The following is a 21,007-nucleotide window of genomic DNA, read 5'->3' on the forward strand; positions in this document are numbered from 1 at the left end:
AGGAGGCTGAGGCAGCAGAATCGCTTGAACCTGGGAGGCGGAGGTTACAGTGAGCTGAGATCACGCCCCTGCACTCCAGCCTGGGTGACAGAGCGAGACTCCATCTCAAAAAAAAAAAGAAAAAAAAAAAGAAACTCTGCTGATATCAGAGAAATACTAATATGAAAAGAGAGAATCCCATGTGAACTTAGTATGAATTTAGGAGGCCTGCTTAAGACTGCTCACGCTAGAGGAGCTGTGTGCTGGCCAGCCTGCATTACTGGTTCTGGAAAGACAGGAGGTGAGTCCTGCTTTCCCCTGCCGTTGTCAGGTTGACTGCCTGGCTAGGCCACTGCAGTCAGCGCTTAAGTCCTGATCTACTGGCTCTCCCTCGGCCTCTGCTTGGCAGACGCTCCTGGGTCCTGCCTTTGAGGTCAGAGAGACTTTTTAGGAGAAGAGGTGAGGAATCCCAGCTACAGATCACACTAGTCAGAACCTCCCCACCTGGGTGGCCACATCACCTCTCCCCTACCATGAGCAAGGGAGTATAAATTTCCATCTTGCTTCTATTTCAACTTTTCCCTTAGCAAAATCTGTATTGATCATTTATTTGAAATAGTGGTTTGGAGAGAGAGCTCTTCCCCCACTGCATTTTTTTTAACCACCGAGATATTTAAAGACAAATGGATATGGCCTGGCACAGTGACTCACGCCTGTAATTCTGGTACTTTGGGAGGCCAAGGTGGGTTGATCACTTGAGGTCAGGAGTTCGAGAACAGCCTGACCAATATGGTGAAACCCCGCCTCTACGAAAAATACAAAAATTAGCCGGGTGTGGTGGTGGGCACCTTGTAATACCAGCTACTCAGGATGCTGAGGCAGGAGAATAGCCTGAACCCAGGAGGCGGAGGTTGTAGTGAGCCAAGATCGTGCCACTGCACTCCAGCCTGAACAACAGAGCAAGACTCTGTCTCAAAAGAAAAAAGAAAAAAAGACAAATGGAACAGTGAGCCCTTAGGACAGAGGCCTCGTCTGAAACCCGCCCCAGCCTTCCTCTGTTACAGCTTCCCTGTCATCCCCTGGGGGAGACTTCTGAGCTGGGAGGGCTGTGGCTCGGCTGCCAGTTGGCCCCTCTCCAGTCCCTTGCCAGCAGGGAGGGGTGGTTGTCACTCAGCGCAGGGGGTGGTGAGCAGGGAAGCCACTGGCTCTCCAGGGCCAGGGGGGAGGATAGTCCTGCTCAGACTTGCAGCCTGCTCAAAGGGGGATCCGGAGGAGGCTGGTGTCGACTGAGGATGGAAACCCTGACTCATGGCAAAATGAGCCCCGATTTCCACAAAGAGGCAGCGTTTGCAAGTCTCAGCCTAGCCCTGACTTTCCTCTCTACAGGGTGCAGCACTGCGTATGGGCTGAGGGAGCCGTCCCCTCACTGTCCTTCCAGGACTGGCAAGCAGGCTGTGGGCTGAAGGCCAGCCTGGCGGCAATGAGCTGTTCCGTGCCATCTCCCTGGGTCCTCAGTGACAGAATCGGAAGCCAAATGTTCAGCTCCCTCAGGGTACCCTGATCTTGGGATGCCAGGATGAGGATGGGGTTCCGCTTTTCATGTGCTCTCAATCCTTGCAATCAAGCTCAGGAATCATTGTTTTAAAAGATCTCTATTTATTTCAAAAATTATGTACGTCTTGATTTACAAATCAGCAAACAAAACCTAAGTGCAGGAAGTAAACGCTCCTCCCCTGGCCGATCCTGCCTGCCTCTTGGCAGGGTCTGTGAGCCCTTCTGGGCTCTGCTGCCTTGAGACTTTTTGTTTTTTTTATGAAAATGGGACTGGACTGTTCTGCGACTTGCTTTTTTTCCCCACTTGACAGGGTATTTAGAAATCATTTCATGTCAGCACCTTTATCTTATCTTTTTAAAAACGACTGCATCAGCAGAAATACTTCTTTCTAAGGAGAAGATACATCAAGATAGAAGGTAGTTTCAGGCCGTCTGGGAGAGGGCTGAAAAGCTTCTGTGTCAGGTCCTGGTCCCCCAGCACGCACCCTGGGTCCTCTGCTCCCACACCTCTGCCCGTGGTACCCACTCCCTCACCCAGGAAGAACATGGTCCATGGTGGGAAGCACCGATTCCCTTATGTAGCCAGAATCCATCTTCCCGGAGCTCCTAGAACCATCCTGGGGCCCCAAGAGCCCATCCGAGCCTCCTGCCTGTAGCAGCAGAGCTCTTCCTGGAGAGCTAGCACAAGGGATGGATCAGGGTCCCAGAAATTGGCGGTCTCTGCCCCATCATGCATGGAGAATTTTCTAGGACCTTAAGGTTGGGTCACCGAGGGCTTTGAGACCAGCATGGCTTTGTCTGGTTTTCTTTGCTCTTTTTCTTCGAATTCCCTCCTCCCCCTCCTCTTCTCCCTCCCCCTCCCCTCCTCCCCTTGCCCCTCCTCCTTCCCCTCCCCCTCTTTCCCTTCCCCCATCTCCCCCTCCCCCCTCCCCTCCTTCTTTTCTTCTTCTTTTTTTTTTTTTCTGAGACAGTCTTGCGCAGTCTCGCTCTGTCACCCAGGCTGGAGTGCAGTGGCACAATCTTGGCTCACTGCAACCGCCACCTTGCTGGTTCAAGCAGTTCTCCTGCCTCAGCCTCCCAAGTAGCTGGGATTACAGGCGCCCACAACCATGCCTGGCTAATTTTTGCATTTTTAGTAGAGATGCGGTTTTGCCGTGTTGGCCAGGTTGGTCTTGAGCTCTTGACCTCAGGTGATCCATCCCTCGGCCTCCCAAAGTGCTGGGATTGCAGGCGTGAGCCACCACGCCCGGCCTCTTCCTTTCTTCTTGAGTGGGGAGGAGGGAATGGGCCAGGGCTCCCCACGTGCCCTGGCTGACCTTGCCTGGGGATGTCGGCAGGTCCTGGGGCAGGAAGGGGTTCCACTGAATCTAGGAAGCACTGGGTGAAGCCAAGTGAATGGGGACCTTGGCAGCTTGGGCTTTTCCTATGTGAATCCCTGAGAGGGAGAGATCGGGCGCCATGTTCCCAAACTCACCCGACGCTTCACATTGATTTGCTCTCTGTTTATTCATTCCCATTCATTCATTCATTGATAGCCAGGTCTTTCCCCTGTGGAGCACACGATGTTCTGGGGGACACTGTTGTTCTGAGGGACACTTGTTCTGTGGAACAGAGTTTGGGGAATGCAGTCTGAGTGAGGAGCCTGCAGCGCCTTGGGGAAGGCAGCCACCACTCTGCTAAACGCTACATTTAGTCGTGTGACAGGGCAGGGGCCACCCAGCTGTTTCTCTAAAGGGCTAGATGGTAAATAACAACTTCAGTCTCTGTGGCAACCACTCAACTCTGCCTTTTGCAGTGTAAAAGCACCCCTAAGCAATGCGTAACAGAGTGGGCCTGGCTGCACACTAATAAAACTTTATTTACAAAAGCAGGTGTAAGCCAGATTTGAACCAAGGGCCATCATTTGCTGGCCACTGATCTAAGGGAGCTGGAAAGCAGGAGACCCTGGTTCTAGACCTAGGCCCTAGTTGGCCCCTGACTTCAGCCATGAGCCCAGAGTCATTCAGTCTCTGGACCTTGGTTTCCTGTTTGTAAAGTGCAGGCAGTAATGATAGTGATACCTGCCTCACCTCACTTGCAGGCTGGCTGTGGTGCTCGAGAGCGGTCATGGATGTAAAAGCTTTTGTAAACTGTAAATTGCTGCATGGTCAGCGCGAAGGGCTGACTCATTTGACTGAGGAGGGTGAACTTGGCTGGCAGGGAGAGGGATCCTCCTTTCTGACTTATGCTCAGGGGTCTTCCACCATAACTCCCTCTCTTTGTCCCCCCGCCCCAGATGCTTTGTAAGTGAGCAAGGTTCTCCAAGGTGATGGTTAGACGCTTGGGTCCTTTTCCACTCCCTCTATTGGGAAGTGCAATCTGTGTATTCTTCCTCCGAATTTGAGCAGAAGGAGGGAATCCCTGTGTAGCATGGCCCTCCTGGACCATTCATGGGTTCACACTTGCTTATTGTGTGTCATCAAAGGTAAATGCCCCACCGTCCCCATGTCAGAGGTGTGTCCACTCAAGGAAGAGACTGCCGTGCAGTGAGCTCAGGGAGCCGTGGCACCTCCCGGGTGGGCCTGGCTCAGCATAGGCCCTGTGTAGCCCGGGCATCAGAGGGGCCTAGAGCCTCGCTGGGAGCCAGAGTTGCTGGCACCACGTGGACGGTCACCTGTCTCCTTAACACCGTGCCCAGTGTGTGGAGTAGATGAATGCAGGAAAAGCCAGGCAGGCAGGTCCCAATGTGGCACAGTGAACGGTGGAGGTGCTGGAGATTTAGGGACAGGAAGAAGAGCCAGAGAGGTGGTGTTTGAGGCGGTATGCAGCGGTAAAATTTGGGAGCCAGCTGGGAGGCGGCTTGTGGTCCAGGGTGAGGGGGTTGAGCCCCTCCATTTGTGGTTTTGCAAAGAGGTGGGAAGGGGGGTTTGTTTGGAGATCCAGTTTTTGAGTTCTAGGACACACTCCAGGTTTAACCACATGGTCTCTGTCTTTTCCCGCTGCAGATATCAATGAGTGTTTGAGTATCAGTGCCCCGTGCCCTGTCGGGCATACATGCATCAATACGGAGGGCTCCTACACGTGCCAGAAGAACGTGCCCAACTGTGGCCGTGGCTACCATCTCAACGAGGAGGGAACGCGCTGTGTTGGTTGGTATTAAGAAAACAAATCTGAAATCCACTTTCCTGTCTGCTTCCAGCACGCACCCTGCCTTCTCGGGAAGCAGAAAGTTGATCCCCAAAGCAAAGCCGTTTCTATCAGCCCATCCATCCCATTGTCAATTCCCAAGCATGGGGCTTCATTGTCTTGCCTGGACTGGTGCAGTAGAGCACCAGCCCGTCTACTGCCTCAGCCTTGTCCGGCTTGTCCTGAGCCCAAAGCTCTCGCACCCCACCCTGTTTACAGCTTCATCAGCTCCCCATTGGTGACAGAGGATGGATGCCTCTGCTTACAGTCCAGTGCCCCAGAGCTGGCCCAACTCCACAAACCTTGTAATTCAGGCAATGTGGGTCTTGCCACTCCCCACACAAGCACTGTCCTTTCCTCTCTGTGTGGGTGTTTGCTCTTATGTCATTCCCTCTGCCCACCTGCTCCTACGTTCCTTTGGATCCAGGGCACCCAGCCTGCTTAGATCCCGCCAGGGAAGGAGACTTCCTTGCATAACCCCCAGGACACTTCTTCAGTGTCTCCCTGGGTTCCTGGGCACTTCCTACCTTAATGGGAGTCATTGCTGTCCTGCCAACCAGGTAGGGCTGCTTCTGGGTCAGCTGTCTTCCCAGTCCGGGGCCCGGCACACAGTAGGTGCTCTGTGAAGTCGTGTTGAAATGGAATGCCCGTTTCCATGTGTTCCTTTCTTGCTTTCCTTTCTGATCATCTTGGGGGGAAAAAACCCAAACTAAAGGTTTTCATCATGGCTTTCTTTCTCCTTTGCAAGATGTGGATGAGTGCGCACCACCTGCTGAGCCCTGTGGGAAGGGACATCGCTGTGTGAACTCTCCCGGCAGTTTCCGCTGCGAATGCAAGACGGGTTACTATTTCGATGGCATCAGCAGGATGTGTGTGGGTGCGTGGGGGGCCCCACAGGCCTCGGGGGAACCTGGCCACGTGGCACCAGGGACACATTCTGTGGCACCTCGAGTGATGTGGTCTGATCCTCATCTCAGATAATCCCAAGTGCAGGCAGACCCCGAGAGAGAAGACCCTGAGTCAGGAGACCCCATTCTAGCCCCAGCTCTGCTGCTGCCCAGCCAGGCGGCCACTGGCACAGCCCCCCCTGTGTGTGAGCCTGCTCCCTGCCTGTAGAAAGGGGTTCTGCTCGACCCAGGACGTCCAAGTGTTGATGAGCCAGGTCTACACATGTGGGCAGCATCAGTGATTTCCTGGAGATTCACCGCTGAGCTGTAGAGCCACAGGAGCTAGAGAGATGTGCCTTTAGCCCGGGGCAGCGAGGGGAAAACTTGACCAGGAGTGGGGTCAGGTCTTGTCCAGCCAGTGCCTGCTGTCACCAAACCGGTGCTCAGGGAAGCCTGGCAGCTGCCACCCCACTCCCCCACAGTGGGCACTTTGCTAGATCCTGGCAGACCCTCCTTGTGGGCCCTGGGGAGGAGGACTGGCAGGAGGGCACAAGTTCAGATGTGCTGCTGCAGAAGGAGCACGAGGCTCGCCCAACGGGCAGGCACACTGCGGCAGTCCCGGCTCTCCCACTGACTCCCCGCATGCTCGGGACAAGTCACTTTGCATTCCTTATCTGAGAAGTGAGGCTGAAGGCCAGGCGCGGTGGCTCACGCCTGTAATCCCAGCACTTTGGGAGGCTAAGGCAGGCAGATCACTTGAGGTCAGGAGTTTGAGACCAGCCTGGCCAACATGACGAAACCCCATCTCTACAAAAATTACAAAAATTAGCCAGGCGTGGTGGCACATGCCTGTAATCCCAGTTACTTGGGAGGCTGAGGCAGGAGAATCACTTGAACTGGGAGGCGGAGGTTGCAGTGAGCTGAGATCGTGCCACCGCACTCCAGCCTAGGAGACAGAGCGAGACTCTGTCTGAAAGATGAAGAAAAAAAAAGAAATGAGGCTAGAGGAGGTGGAGGACATGAGCTGGCCTTACTAGGAGGGTGGAGTGTGGTGCCACTGTGTTGGACATTGCCCTGAGTCGGCCCGCCCCTCACTTTCAGATGTCAATGAGTGCCAGCGCTACCCTGGGCGCCTGTGTGGCCACAAGTGCGAGAACACTCTGGGCTCCTACCTCTGCAGCTGTTCCGTGGGCTTCCGGCTCTCTGTGGACGGCAGGTCGTGTGAAGGTGAGGCTGGGGCCCCGTCCAATCACTTCCCCCAGGTCACCTTCCTCCTGGGGAAGCCACCCTTCTGCAGACTCATTTGGAGCAGATCTGCGTTGGTTTCCCTGTTAAATGACGTGTTAGCAGGGGAAGTGCCTATAAACTATTGTTCATCCGAGAGGACTGCCCGCCTGCCCACCCGATTTCTCCTGATGGCATCCGCCCTCTGAGGCGGTGTCGGGGTTCGTAGGCCGCGGCAGAGGCCATGTGGGATGTGGCTAGGATTATGGGGCTTGGAGCATGAGACCCACGAGTCACAGGGCCTTGGTTATGCCCGACCTGTCCCTGCCTCCGTGTCCTCCCCAGGGAGAGGGATTGATGTGTGAAACAACAGCGAAAACTGGACACTTGTTTTGCACAAAGACGGTGTGTGGGTTTTAATCAGATGCTGCCTAGGGGAGACAGGCCTCTGTGTCCACTGATCTCAAGTCACCCAAACAAAAGGAGGGAGGCTTTGTAAATGACGAGCTGTGAGAGGAAGTACTGAGGCCCTTAGGGCGTGGGTCACTGTTCACTTGCCTCTAACTTCCTTTTCTTTTTTTGAGACGGTGTCTCGCTCTTGTCACCCAGGTTGGAGTGCAATGCCACGATCTCGGCTCACTGCAACCTCCGCCTCCCGGGTTCAAGCGATTCTCCTGCCTCAGCCTCCTGAATAGCTGGGTGCACATCACGACGCCCGGCTAATTTTTGTATTTTTCGTAGAGACAAGGTTTCACCATGTTGGCCAGGATGGTCTTGAACTCCTGACCTCAGATGATCTGCCCACCTCGGCCTCCCAAAGTGCTGGGATTACAGGCGTGAGCCAGTGCGCCCGGCCTGCCTCTAACTTCTTATTGGAGTTAGGCTTTTCCCTCCCACAGAGTCAGGGAGAAGCACCCTGGCCTTCCCGATGACGACATTCCCCAGGCATGTCCCCAGCCCTTGAGAAAGACACTCCTTGGTTGCACATCTCAAAGGGACAGAGAAACCATTTACATTTGCAAGTTTTTCTAAAGTAGATGCTTCTCAGGAAAATGGAGGTCAGCGCCTGTAGTCAGGTTTGGGCTGGAACCAAGAGAAAATTCTTTTGGCAGCGTTGATCTTCCTCAGGCAGGCATGCCAAGGGGACTGGGTCTGCATTCCTGGGTACGTGGTCTTGGGCCAATGGCAGCCACGCTGAAGTTGGGTCAGTTCTCTTGGTATGTGGGGGTTGGACAGAGTCTTGTGGTTCTCAGATAACACCAACCTCCTGGGCTGATGGGAAGGTCACATGAACAGCATGTCAGCCCAGGGCCTGGCACATACTAGGTGCTTGGCAGATGTCGTGTCTTATATACGGATTAGGTTCTGAGCTGAGCAGACACTGAGAGCTTTGGATGGCCCTCCACAATCGTCCACACTGCCCATGACACCCTGTTTGGTGCAGTGCACTGGCTCAGAGGACGGCTTCTGCAGCCTGACTCAAAACATGGCAGGTCCTAAAGTTCTGCCATGAGAATTTTCCTTCCTGATGAGATGGTCACAGGGGTTAGATACACCAGGGTGAGCTGTGGTGTGCATAGTTCTCAAATCGGAGGATGGACGGTGTGAGGGGGTCCTGGGATTAGTTCATAAGAACGTGTATGGACAAGGAACGAGATTCACGAGTTGAGCCTCTCAGGCTTGTGTTCAAACCTGACTTCTGCCATTTCCATGGCCTTGAAGAAGTAACTCAGTCTTTCTTGGACCATGGTGTCCTCATCTGTAAAATGGGCATAGTAGGACCAACCCCATTGGGACTTGTGAGGATGAAACGAGATTAAGCATGTAAAGAGCTTATCACAGGGCTGAGCACAGGATGAAGAGCTGGCAGTGTGGAGGCTGCTGGCTTTATTATTATTTAGTAGAAGTAGTGGGATTCCTGGCTTGTGCTTCCTCTAGTCACTTGTAAATTACTGAAAAGTCGGCATTCATATCCACATTAGTGGACAGTATTGTGGACATAGAACCAGAGCCTGGCCAGCCTTGCCATGTGACCTTACTAACCATTTGTTAAGCACCTGCCCCGGGCGTGTAGCAAGAACTCGGTTCTGCACTGGGGAGTGTCTCTAGCAGGGGATGAGAGACCACCCTGGACAGGTGGAGGCCAGGCCTGGTGTGTGGGGGCCACAGAGATGAAACATGGGGTGGAAGGCTATTGGACGTTCTGTGACAGCCACACAGTATAGATTTAAGGCTTTTCTAGCCACAATCTCTATTGCAACTGCTCAACTCTGCTGTGGTAGCAGAGAAGTGGCCAGAGGACCATAGTAAATGTGGCAGGGCACAGTGGCTCACACCTGTAATCCCAGCACTTTGGGAGGCTGAGGCAGGCGGATCACTTGAGGTCAGGAGTTCGAGACCAGTATGGCAAACATCGTGAAACCCCGTATCTACTAAAAATACAAAAATTAGCTGGGCATGGTGGCGCACACCTGTAATCCCCCAGCTACTCAGGAGGCTGAGGCAGGAGAACTGCTTGAATTCATATCCACATTTAGTGGACAATAGCCTCCCGGAGGTGGAGATTGCAGTGAGCTGAGATTGAGCTACTGCACTCCAGCCTGGGTGACAGACAGAGACTTTGTCTCAAAAAAAAAAAAAAAAAAAGAACGTGGCTGTATTCTTTATTTTATTGTTATTATTATTTTGAGACAGAGTCTTGCTCTGTCGCCCAGGCTGGAGTGCAGTGGTGTGATCTTGGCTCACTGCAACCTCTGCCTCCTTGTTCAAGCAATTCTCCTGCTTCAGCCTCCCGAGAAGTTGTGACTACAGTTGTGTGCCACCATGCCTGGCTAATTCTTGTATTTTTAGTAGAGATGGGGTTTCATCATGCCGGCCAGGCTGGTCTCAAACCCCTGACCTCGTGATCCACCCACCTTGGCCTCCCAAAGTGCTGGGATTACTGGCATGAGCCACCATGCCTTGCCTGGCTGTGTTCTAATAAAACTTTATTTATAAAAACAAGTGTTGGGACGAATTTGGCCCATGGACTGTGATTCACTGACCTCTGCTTTAGGTAAAGGGGACAGTTGAGCAGTAGTTCAGAGTTGCTGAGTGGCCCAGTGAGTTCTGTGCATTGGAGTATGAGGAGTACTGGCATATGGGCTGGGTGGCCGAGGCCTTCCTTGTGTGCCGTCATCTGTGTAGGATGCCATCTTGGAGGTGAAGGGGGGAGCACAGGATCAGATTTCCATTTGAGAACTAGAGTGGACTCTGGCAGCCAGGTCGGGGCCGGCTTCCAGGGGCCGAGGCTGGAGGCTATCGCTGCCGTCCTGGCAGGAGAAGGTGTGGTCGAAGCAGGCAGGGGCAGGGATGGAGGGTCCGGAGGCACCAACGATGACGCCTCTCCCTCGGCCACGCCCCCCGGGACCTCCACCTCTCTGAGTGCGTTAACCTGAGGGAGGTGGAGAGGAGGTTTTCTGTTCACTGACCCTGAGGGCTGCTGTGGAGGCAGGGACGTGTGATGCTCTGAGCAGTGACCCTCGCTTTGTATTTCAGACATCAATGAGTGCAGCAGCAGCCCTTGTAGCCAGGAGTGTGCCAACGTCTACGGCTCCTACCAGTGTTACTGCCGGCGAGGCTACCAGCTCAGCGATGTGGACGGAGTCACTTGTGAAGGTGCGGACGCCCCTGCTTGCTGAGGGGGAAAGCACCCCCTGGCCTTGCCATGACACAGCAGTACGGCCTCTGACTTTCAAAATCCACAGGGAAGAGCCTGCTGGGATTTCTTCACCTGGCAAACCTTCCACGTCCACCCTTGGAGGCTAGCAAGTGGTTTGCTGTTTTCCCACCAACTGAATTTTTTTTTTTTTTTTTTGAGATAGGGTCTCGCTCTGTTGCCCAGGCTGAAGTGATATGGTGCAATCACTGCTCACTGCAGCCTCAGCTTCCCAGGCTCAAGTGATCCTCCCACCTCAGCCTCCCAAGTAGTTGGGACCATAGGCATATACCACCATGCCTGGCTAATTTTTTATTTTTTAAAAATTAGAGATGGGGTCTTGCTATGTTGCCCAGGCTGGTCTCGAACTCCTTGGCTCAAGTGATCCTCTTGCTTCAGCCTCCCAAATTGCTGGGATTATAGGCATGAGCCACTGTGCCCAGCCCCCACCTGAAATTCTAATATACTTTTCCCATCCTTAAGCGTGAGGGTGGGAAGGCAGCAAACCACTCCTGACTTGTTCTTTAATAAATGTGCACGGTGGTGATTACAACATGCACTGGGACCTTGGGCCGCATATCTTAGGGCTTGGTGGTGGTGCATGGTGGAGAGGTAAGGAGGGGGCTCAGGGACCTCCTATATTCCTGACTCAGAGCTCCAACTCTTTATCTGTAACATGATGATTAACTTCAGCCTCACCAGATCATTGGAGGATTAAACCAGATGACAGTAATTACAGGCAATTAAGGGCAATTATGATGATTACTGTTTTCATGTAAGGTGTGTGTGTATTTTGTTTGCTTGTTTGTTTTTGAGACAGAGACAGCTCTGTCCCCCAGGTTGGAGGGCAGTGGTACAAACACGGCTCACTGCAGCCTCCATCTCCTGGGATCAAGCAATCCTCCCACCTCTACCTCCTTGAGTAGCTGGGCCCACAGGCATGCACCAGTATGCCTGGATAACTTTTTTGATTTTTTGTAGAGACAGGGTCTCACTTTGTTGCCAAGGCTGGTCTTGAACTCCTGGGCTCAAGTAATCCTCCTGCCTCAGCCTCCCATGCCTGGGATTCCAGGCATGAGCCAGTATACCCAGCTGAGGTGTGTTTCTTATTATTGAACTATGGTCCACATTTCCCCCTGCCTGCCACATGCATACTTCACACCACGAACTTGCTGTGTGACCCCAGGCTAGTCCCATCGCCTCTCTGAGCATGATGGTCTCTGAGGCTTCCTGTGTTCAGCTTGTCCTGTGCTGCTGCCCTCCCGTGCCCCAGTGCAGCCCCCAGGGTGATGTGGCGTGGCCAGCAGCCATGGCCAGATGCCAGGACACTGAGGCTGAGGTGGGCTTTGCCGTTGCAGACATCGACGAGTGCGCCCTGCCCACCGGGGGCCACATCTGCTCCTACCGCTGCATCAACATCCCTGGAAGCTTCCAGTGCAGCTGCCCCTCGTCTGGCTACAGGCTGGCCCCCAACGGCCGCAACTGCCAAGGTGAGCGGGCGGGAAGCCCTGGGGTCCCTCACACTCTACTTGGGGTCCTGCAATGTTGTGGGGCTGAGGCCGGGCTCGGGAGCTGTGCTTCCCCAACCCAAGGGCCACAGCACGGATGGAATGCATTCAGGAAAAGGAGGCCCCCCCATCCAAGGGGTGTCCTGGGGTCCGCAGCACCCTGGTCTCCCACACCCAGGCCCCAGCACACTTGTCCTCTGGATTGTCTGAGCCCATGGCGGCTGCATCCGGCAGGAACACTTGAGCCCTCCTCCCCTCCCCTCAGCAGCCCCGAAAAGGCTGGCACAGAGGCCTTTAGGAAGATGCCCGCCAGGGAGGAAGCAGTCCAGGCCAGGGGATGGCGTGGCCTGGTGTGGGATGGCCCAGGGATACTCATGGCTATGGGTCAGCTCCAGCATGGGCTAAGTAATGAGCGCCAATGGCATTGGTTCTGCATTCAGCCCCCATTTCTATGAACGCTCTAGGGGGCAGCGTGTGTCCCCCAGAGCCATCCAGTAACCATTTATTCAATCACTGACAGCGGGTGCTGAGTAGATGTTTGTGAGCGCGTGATCCTCAGTGTACACACTGGGCCCAGAAGCTGAGTCATGGAGGTAGGGCTGTCCAGCCAGTTCCTCGGGAGCCCCACATAGGGCTGTGGATCCTGGGGCCCCGGAAGCCCCCTGGGTCCCACAGATGTAGCTTCCGGTCATGAGGAAGGTGACTTTGATGAAAGGCAGGCAGGAGCTGCGGTGTTTCCTGGGAGGCCCCCTCCACTTGCCCCGGTCTCTGGATGGAAGGCCGGTTGTGTCTGCATTTCTTTCGGAGCAAATGACTTTTCTCCTGGCCAGGCTCCCTCACCGCAGCCTGGGGTCCCGCCCAGACTCAGCGTAAACACATTCCTGAGCCGGCCTTTGAGGCTGGGGAGTGTTGTTTTTGCCACCGATGCTCAGGCATTTGGCACCTCTTAATGGATGTCTCCCAGGATTGATGACAGCCCCTGAACCCCACTGTTTGGCTGCTCCAGAGTCTGTGGGAATTGGGCTGCTCCCCCATCTCCAGAAGCCTCTCGGTGGGGTGCCCCAGGCCCCATCTCAGGAGTCCCAGGCCTGGTGGTTCCAGTCCACCCTGAACAGCCACCAACCCCAACACACAGGGCAAGACATATGATCCCTCAAAGGCTGTTTTTCTCATTGTTATGTGGAGCTAGCAGCTCCTGCCCTTTTCTCCTAAGAGGTTGAGTCACACCTAGGGTAAGGGTGCTGTGCCTTGGGAGCTGCAGAGAGGCTCTGGTTAGTTAGTGCGTGGACTCTGGCACCAGCCTGCCAGGGTTCAAAGCTCAGCTCTGACATTTATAAAATGTGTGACCTCAAGCAGATCTCTTAAGCTCTGTGAGCTCCTCATAAAATGAGGATTGTAACAGTATCTGCCTCATTGAGTTCTTAGGAGGATTCCCAGGACCCATCATGTAGTGTTTATTTTTACCATCGTCACGCTCCCTCCAGGGATTGCGAATAAGTTAACACTCTATAAATGTAAATATCCTATAAATGTAAGAACTGGCACAGGATGCTGCTCTGAAGATCAGCGAGTGGAGGGCAGGGATGGCCTGATCGCCACCCCTAACCCTAGTTGATGGGAGGCCTGGGCTCCTCCATCTCCAGATGGGGATGGCTCCTGCTGCCTCTGCCTTCACTGTGCTGCTGTGGGGTCTCTTGCAGACATTGATGAGTGTGTGACTGGCATCCACAACTGCTCCATCAACGAGACCTGCTTCAACATCCAGGGCGGCTTCCGCTGCCTGGCCTTCGAGTGCCCTGAGAACTACCGCCGCTCCGCAGCCACGTAAGTCCCTTGGACCATGCCATCGTCTGTCTGTGTTGGCCTTCCTGGTGACCCAGCTCCCGGGTGGGTGAGTTATCAGGCTGTGACCTCAGTGTCCTCCCATGAGGGACTCAGGGCACTCAAAGATCACCTGATCCCTGGCCCTCAAGCCCATGAATGCTAGTGACACTGGTCTCAGAAAGTCAAGGGAGTAACTGCAAATGAGTCTGGGGTCTATAGTCATGTTTTCAGGCCAAGGCTGTGCACAGAACCAGGCAGAAACCACAGCCCTCTTTTTTCCTAGGGTGGAAGCCTTGGGCAAGCTCTCTGGGCCTCAGTTTCCTCATCTGTAACATGCAGATGTCAGAACGTGCTCTGACTTAGATGCGTAGGTAACAATGTCTCCGTGTCAGCCCAAAGCCAGGGAGCCGACGTGACTTGTTGGACGTTGTTGTTAGGTGCCCACCTGAAAGCCAGAATTCGTCCAGCCTAGTGACTGTGTGGGAACAGCATCAAAGATTCCAGATCCTAAATGTGGGGCTGTATGCCCCTATGTCTTTGTAGGCTCACTCACTCCTAGGCCATCACAGCGCCCACTTGAGACCACGGTTCCCACTTCTTATCCCCCTTGCCCCTAATTGTATTCAGAAAGTCTCATTTAGTGCCACTGTCAGTTGCTTCAGGAAAAGCTCCCTGCTGGCTGAGACTGATCTCAGGACTGTGGACTTGTGACCTCCCCCCAGCACTCTGAGTGCACAATGCTGGCAGCCAGCTGTTTCCCAGGCCTTGGCCCCTTGACCTTCAGCCTGCCTTGGGCTCTTGGCCAGCTGCCCCTGCCACCTGAGGATCAGTGGTAGTGTCCACCGCTTGACCCTAGGGGCAGCTGCCCTGGCTTGTGGCATAACAAGGCTTCTGGGTCCCCGAGCAGCCCCGTTGTCCCTGGCAGCCCTCCGTATTCTTCCTGGCTTTGGGGTTCTGGTTGGCTGGCCCGGCCGTTTCCCTGATCTGCTGTTTCCCAGCACGGATTTCTGTCTGCTCGAAAACCCAACATCTTGTTTCCTTCCTGAGCTTGGGTTAGGAAAAAGCTGCCCCAAAACTGGGTTTGCAAGTCTGTAGCATCCCGAAGAGCTCATGGTTATGCAACAGCCTGGCAGGCAGTGACAGTGCTTCTCTGAGACATTAAGAAAGTTCCATGGCCTCGGTTGGAGGCTGTGCAGCCGTCTGTCATTGTAAGTTCACTCTCTCCCCAGCCTTTGTCAGCGCCTGGGCTTGAAGATTCCAGGAGGCTGGCTGTGGTTGTGACCTCAATTTCTAACTTGCACACAGTCGTGAAACCACCTTTCGAAGAGGGGGAGGCTGCCCTGCACAGGGGCCCTGGCGCCTCCTAAGCCTGAGGGTGGGCAGGTTGGCCATGTGTGCTGAGGTCATGGCTGAAATCAGCAGAACCCAGCTCCACCCCTCATGTTGGCTGTGGAAGCCTCTGCCACCCCTCAGTGCTGGAGAAAGTCATTTCTTCCTGGACCTACTGCGTGTAGGCACCTGGGTAGACAGCCCACAAAGGCCTTTGTCCCCGCACTGGCTCCGCCTTTGGAGCATGTGCTAAGAGGGAGGAGGGGCCCCCACCTGGCTGGGTGTGAGGGTGGGCAGGGGGCTGTCTGGAGTGGGCCATGCCTGCATGAAGGTGGAAGAGGGAGCAAATTAGGCAGAAGCGGTGGGAATATGGACACATGTGCGGTGAAATGGGGAGTTCAGCCTGAAACCTGGGCCCTGTGTGCTGTGCAGTAAGGGATTGACCTGCTGGGCGCCTGGCTTGTTCCAGCCCTTGGACTCCCGGGACTGATAGTGAGGAGGGGCCACCCCCTCTCAGCACTGCTAACCCCTCAGACTGGAGTTTTGTATTTTACAGCCCCTTTTCCTGCTCATCAAAAATCCAAGCTGCTTAAAACGTTTTTTCATCTAAGCTTCAGAAAGCAATTTTTAAAATCGAAAAGAGCCATATGTAGGAGGGACCTGGGGCCAGAGCTTCTGTGGTTAACAACTCAGCAAGAGCGCCTCACTCGGGAGCCTTGACAGACAGGACTGCAGAGTCTGCTGCTGTGGCTTTCTCTCTCCAGTCACACGGCTCCCATCTGGGGAACATCCCAGCGGCCGAGGGCTGGTAACTGGAGCATGACCCAGGAAGCTGAGCCGCAAACCACAGGGCTCGGCCTTGTGGACAGGACCAGGCTGTTACAGTCCTGCCCACTCAATTCCCTTCTGCCCGCAGGAGGAAGTGTGCAAAGCTGCCCCACAGCCTTTGATGGGGCTGGACACATCCTCTTTATCCCCTCAGTGGGGCCGGCACCTGATGACCTGTGGTCTAGAAAGCTGGAGCAAAGCCGGGTGGCCTTGGTTGCCGCTTTCCGGGGATGGGACACGAGTGAACAGCTGTGGGCCTGAGGCTGTAACATGGTGGGTGGGCGGTGGCAGAGATAGAGCCGTCAATGGCCCCCCTGCCTTGGCCAGTTCCTGGGGCTTGTCTCCCAGACGACGAGCATGTGAAAGTCAGGAAAATGCCGGCAGGGATATCCACAAGCACCTGGGGTGGCCAGAACTGCTGTGCCTCCCAGGAGAAGGAGGGGGGCCTAGAGGGCCTTTTTTCTCTGGTGTGTGGTGGCTGAGGATCATTTCCATAGAGCTTAGGGTGTTACGGTCAAATGTGTTGAACTGGCGAGTTGGAGCACATTGTCCTCTAACGCATGACATGGCCCAGGATGCGTGGCCTGCTGAGGGGACATATCTGGAAACCAGGGCCTGCATGGCAGGCGGGGACGGGGCGGGCTCGCCTATGCCCTGCTCTGTAATAGATTCAGTGATGACAACCTGTCCCTGACCTAGACACACTGGCTAAAAGGGATTTTTGGGCCGTTCCCAGTCTGACAGGCAGTTTGCCAGACAGTTATGTTTCTGGTGTTTTAATAAGTTTGAGTAGAGCGAAGTAGGATCATTGAAGCCAGGACTTACCAGGAAAATCAAGGACATGTTTATTTTTGTGCATTAGTCATTTGCAAAGCACATAGCGGGTGCCCCAGGCCCTGTTCTTTGTCCAGAAGGAGCCAGCCCAGAAACTCCTAGTGTAGAGAAGGTTTTGGGGTGCTCTGAGGAATGACTGTGTGGGGTCGGAGGGGGAGCCTCCAAGGGAGGAGTGACCAGCTCGCTGTGAGTGATGACGGCGGGAGCTGCACCAGAACACTACGCGCACACCTCCCATTGCTTTCCTCCAGTGTGCTGGGTGAATGCTTCCCTCTGGCAAAACAAATTCCACCCCTGGTTAGTACCGGCCATGCTGAGAGAAGCGGGGAAGCCGAAATCCCACCGGGCGACTCTAGCGCCACCTGCTGACCAGCCCCATCCAGGCTGGTCCTGAAGTTGCTGGTGTGTGTGCGCGTGTGCGTGCGCGCGCGTGTGTGTGTGTGTGTGCATACATTGTGTGTGTAAAAGCTTTGAAGTAAGACAGGCTGACTTTGAAAGCCAAGTCTGCCCCTTACTACACACCATGGAGCCATCAGCAAGTTCTGCGTCCTCACTGGGCATCTGTCTTCCAGCCAGTAGAGCAGGAGGACGATGGGAGACAGTGGTGGGAGCGAGTGGAAGGAAAGCCTGCTGCTTGCAGCCTGCTCCCTGCACCCGGAAGCGCAGTTCACCTGCACCCGGAAGCTCAGCTTATGGGTCCCATGCTCCTCCCCTAGTTCATGGACGCTTCCGTCGCAGCTCCTCAGAGGCCCCCGCTGGGGGAGAGCTCTCAGATCGCCTGGAGCACTCCCGTTTGGCCTGGACCTGGGCATCTCTGGGGCAGGCCACCACCAGCAGCACCCGTACCCACCTTCTTTCCTGCCTCTGTTTTGGGCCCCTCCCAGGCAGGACTCCCCACTTCAGTGCCCCTGACTCCCAGGCCAGTCCTTTCTAAGAGCTTGGAATGGTCACTAGCCAAGTAAATGCAAGGCCTCCTGTCAGTCCCGACAAACCGGGAAAGAGGAGGTAAAAGGAGACCCCAGTCTCAATAAATGCCTCAAGCAAGTCCAAGTAACCCAGCACGAGACATGGAAACTTAAAAAGCCAAAAGGGAGATGTGATAGAAGGCCAGGACGAGAGGATGCTCCTGACCGCAGAATCCAGACACAGCCCAGATGGCAGGGCTTCCTGGAGCGCCTGGGCCAGGTCCTCTGGGGCTCCGCACCTGGGCCCTGCTTCCTAAGGCAGCCACCTTCAGAGTATGATGGGCCAGGAGTTCAGGACACAGGAGATGACCCCTGTCCCATCTTGTGACAAGAAATTAGAACTTGTTACTATCCTGTAGCAGGAAGATAATACCTATCTCCATTCTGTCACAGGAAGTTAGAATCTGTAACAGGAAGTTGGAATCTGTGCTCATCCTATACAGGAAGTTAGGACCCGTCCCCATCTCCACCACAGGAAGTTAGGACCCGTCCCCGTCTCCACCGCAGGAAGTTAGGACCCGTCCCCGTCTCCACCGCAGGAAGTTAGGACCTGTATTAGGGTTCTCCAGAGGAACAGAACTAATGGAATATATATATATATATACACACACACACATATATATATACATACATATATATATACACATATATATACATACATATATATACACATATATATACACATATATATATACATACATATATATTCCATTATGTATATAAAGGGGAGTTTATTAAGTATTAACTCACATGATCACAAGGCCCCACAATAGGCCATCTCCAGGCTGAGGAGCAAGGAGTGCAGTCTGAGTCCCAAAAATGAAGAAAAATGAGTCCGATGTTTGAGGGCAGGAAGCATCCAGCATGGGAGAAAGATGTAGGCTGGGAGGCTAGGTCAGTCTCTCTTTTCACGTTTTTCTGCCTGCTTATGCTGTAGCCATGCTGGCAGCTGATTAGATGGTGCCCACCCAGATTAAGGGTGGATCTGCCTTTCTCAGCCCACAGACTCAAATGTGAATCTTTTTTGGTGACACCTTCACAGACACACCCAGGATCAATACTTTGTATCCTTCAATCCAATCAAGTTGACACTCAGTATTAACCATCACAAGTCCACCCCTTGTCAACTTGAACCCATGCACATCTCCTGAGATCATACATAATCTTCAAATAAAGACAATAATACGGTCATAATTACGCCTAACATAACACAACTATCCTTCATACAACCAGAAACTCACCAATCCCCAACCCAAATACTATTATATAAAGTTAGCGATACTTAAATGCTAATGTGAATTCAATAAATCGTATGTCACTTGATAAAAGAGAAAGGAAATAAAATGAAGACATTTTTGTTAGTACAAGTGTATACATGCAAAAACATTTTTGATTTTTGTTTGTTTGTTTGTTTGTTTTTTAAGACACAGTCTCCCTCTGTTGCCTAGGCTGAAGTGTGGTGGTGTGATTTTGTCTCACTGCAACCTCCACATCCCGAGTTCAAGTGATTCTCCTGCCTCAGCCTCCTGAGTAGCTGAGATTACAGGTGTGCGCCACCACACCCAGCTAATTTTTCTATTTTAAGTAGAGATGGGTTTCACCATGTTGGTCAGGCTGGTCTTGAGCTCCTGACCTCAAGTGACCCGCCCGCCTCGGCCTCCGAAAGTGCTGGGATTACAGGCGTGAGCCACAGCACCTGGCCATGTTTTTAAAAGAAGGAGGAAATACTCATGACAATTACAGCCCTCGTTTCTGCAACTGGTCACATGGCTCATAGCTGGTATTGATGACTGCCTTCTTCTACTACCCACTCTGTATTCCCTTTGCCTTCAGCAAACACCTTGGCAGATCTTGTTTTTTTTTCCTGGCGGAGTGACCCAAACCTTCATTCCTGAAGGGTCTGGGTCATTTGTAGTCCTGCCTGGATTGGGCTGTTGTAGTTTCCCATTGACCTTAATCACAGGGCATGGTAATACTAAGAGATGCCCTAATGGATCTCCTGTATTCCATGCATACTCTAACTTCATTATGGAGTAGTAGACTGATTTCATCTTGATAGTCAGAGTCAGTCACCCCAGCCAACACTGTAACTCCCTTCTTAGCCTGTTGACTTAAAGGTAGGAGGAGCCCCAAGTGTCCAGGTGGCAATCTTAACTTCCAGTTTAATGGAATCATTGTTGTGTCTCCTGGTGGTAGCATTCCTCCCTCTGGAACTAAGACCTCTAGGCCAGCAGAACGTAATGTTGCAGGAACAGGAAGCAAAAATTTTGCTAGTGGATCACTATGGGTGATGGTGAGTGGTGCCACTTCCATTTCCACGCTTGGATTCCTGGACCCGTAAATCCTGGCTATGGGAGAAACAGTGTCATAATATTGGACCCTGATTCAGAGCATACATGGCCTTCTGTAGAACTTTGTCCCAGCCCTGCAAAGTACTGTCACCTAGTTGGCATTGTAATTGTGACTTCAAAAGGCCATTCCACCATCCTATCAATCTACCTGCTTCAAGATGATGGGGAACATGGTAAAACCAGTGAATTCCATGAGCAAGAGCCCACTGCGGCACCTCTTTAGCCGTAAAGTGAGTGCTTTGGTCAGAGGCAATGCTGTGTGGAATACCATGACGGTGGATAAGGCATTCCGTGAACCCACGGATGGTAGTCTTGGCAGAAGCATTGTGTGCAGGATAGGCAAACCCATATCCAGAGTAAGTGTCTATTCCAGTGAGAACAAACCTCTGCCCTTTCCATGATGGAAGATGTCCAATATAATCAACCTGCCACCAGGTAGCTGGCTGATCACCCCGAGGAATGGTGCCATATCGAGGGCTCAATGTTGGTCTCTGCTACTGGCAGATTGGGTACTCAGCAGTGGCCATATCCAGGACAGCCTTAGTGCGTGGAAGTCCATGTTGCTGAGCCCATGTGTAACCTCCTTCCCTGCCACCATGGCCACTTTGTTCATGGGCCCATTGGGCAATGACAGGGGTGGCTGGGGAAAGAGGCTGAGTGGTGTCCACAGAACGAATCATCCTATCCACTTGATTATTAAAATCCTCCTCTGCTGAGCACTCTCATGTGATACAAATATCTTCACAGTTTTTGACCACTCAGAGAGGTCCATCCACATACCTCTTCCCCAAATTTCATTGTCACCAATTTTCCAATCATGCTTCTTCCAAGTCCCTGACCATGCAGCCAAACCATTGGCCAC

General features: G+C 53.3%; 1 protein-coding gene across 4 annotated transcripts in view; it reads left to right on the forward strand.

The window, feature by feature from the left end:
• Nucleotides 1-21,007, forward strand: part of FBLN1 (fibulin 1) — a 95,523-nt gene that overhangs the window by 34,805 nt on the left and 39,711 nt on the right. For all 4 annotated transcript variants that reach the window (XM_032140129.2, XM_032140131.2, XM_032140130.2 and 1 more), the window contains exons 9-14: nt 4,518-4,661; nt 5,447-5,575; nt 6,687-6,812; nt 10,347-10,466; nt 11,865-11,996; nt 13,715-13,838. In XM_032140129.2, the coding sequence (XP_031996020.1) occupies nt 4,518-4,661; nt 5,447-5,575; nt 6,687-6,812; nt 10,347-10,466; nt 11,865-11,996; nt 13,715-13,838 (775 nt within the window). The remainder of the gene's footprint in view (nt 1-4,517; nt 4,662-5,446; nt 5,576-6,686; nt 6,813-10,346; nt 10,467-11,864; nt 11,997-13,714; nt 13,839-21,007) is intronic.

Source organism: Hylobates moloch, unplaced genomic scaffold (genome assembly GCF_009828535.3).
Source record: "Hylobates moloch isolate HMO894 unplaced genomic scaffold, HMol_V3 SCAFFOLD_19, whole genome shotgun sequence".
NCBI classification, from domain to species: Eukaryota; Metazoa; Chordata; class Mammalia; order Primates; family Hylobatidae; genus Hylobates; species Hylobates moloch.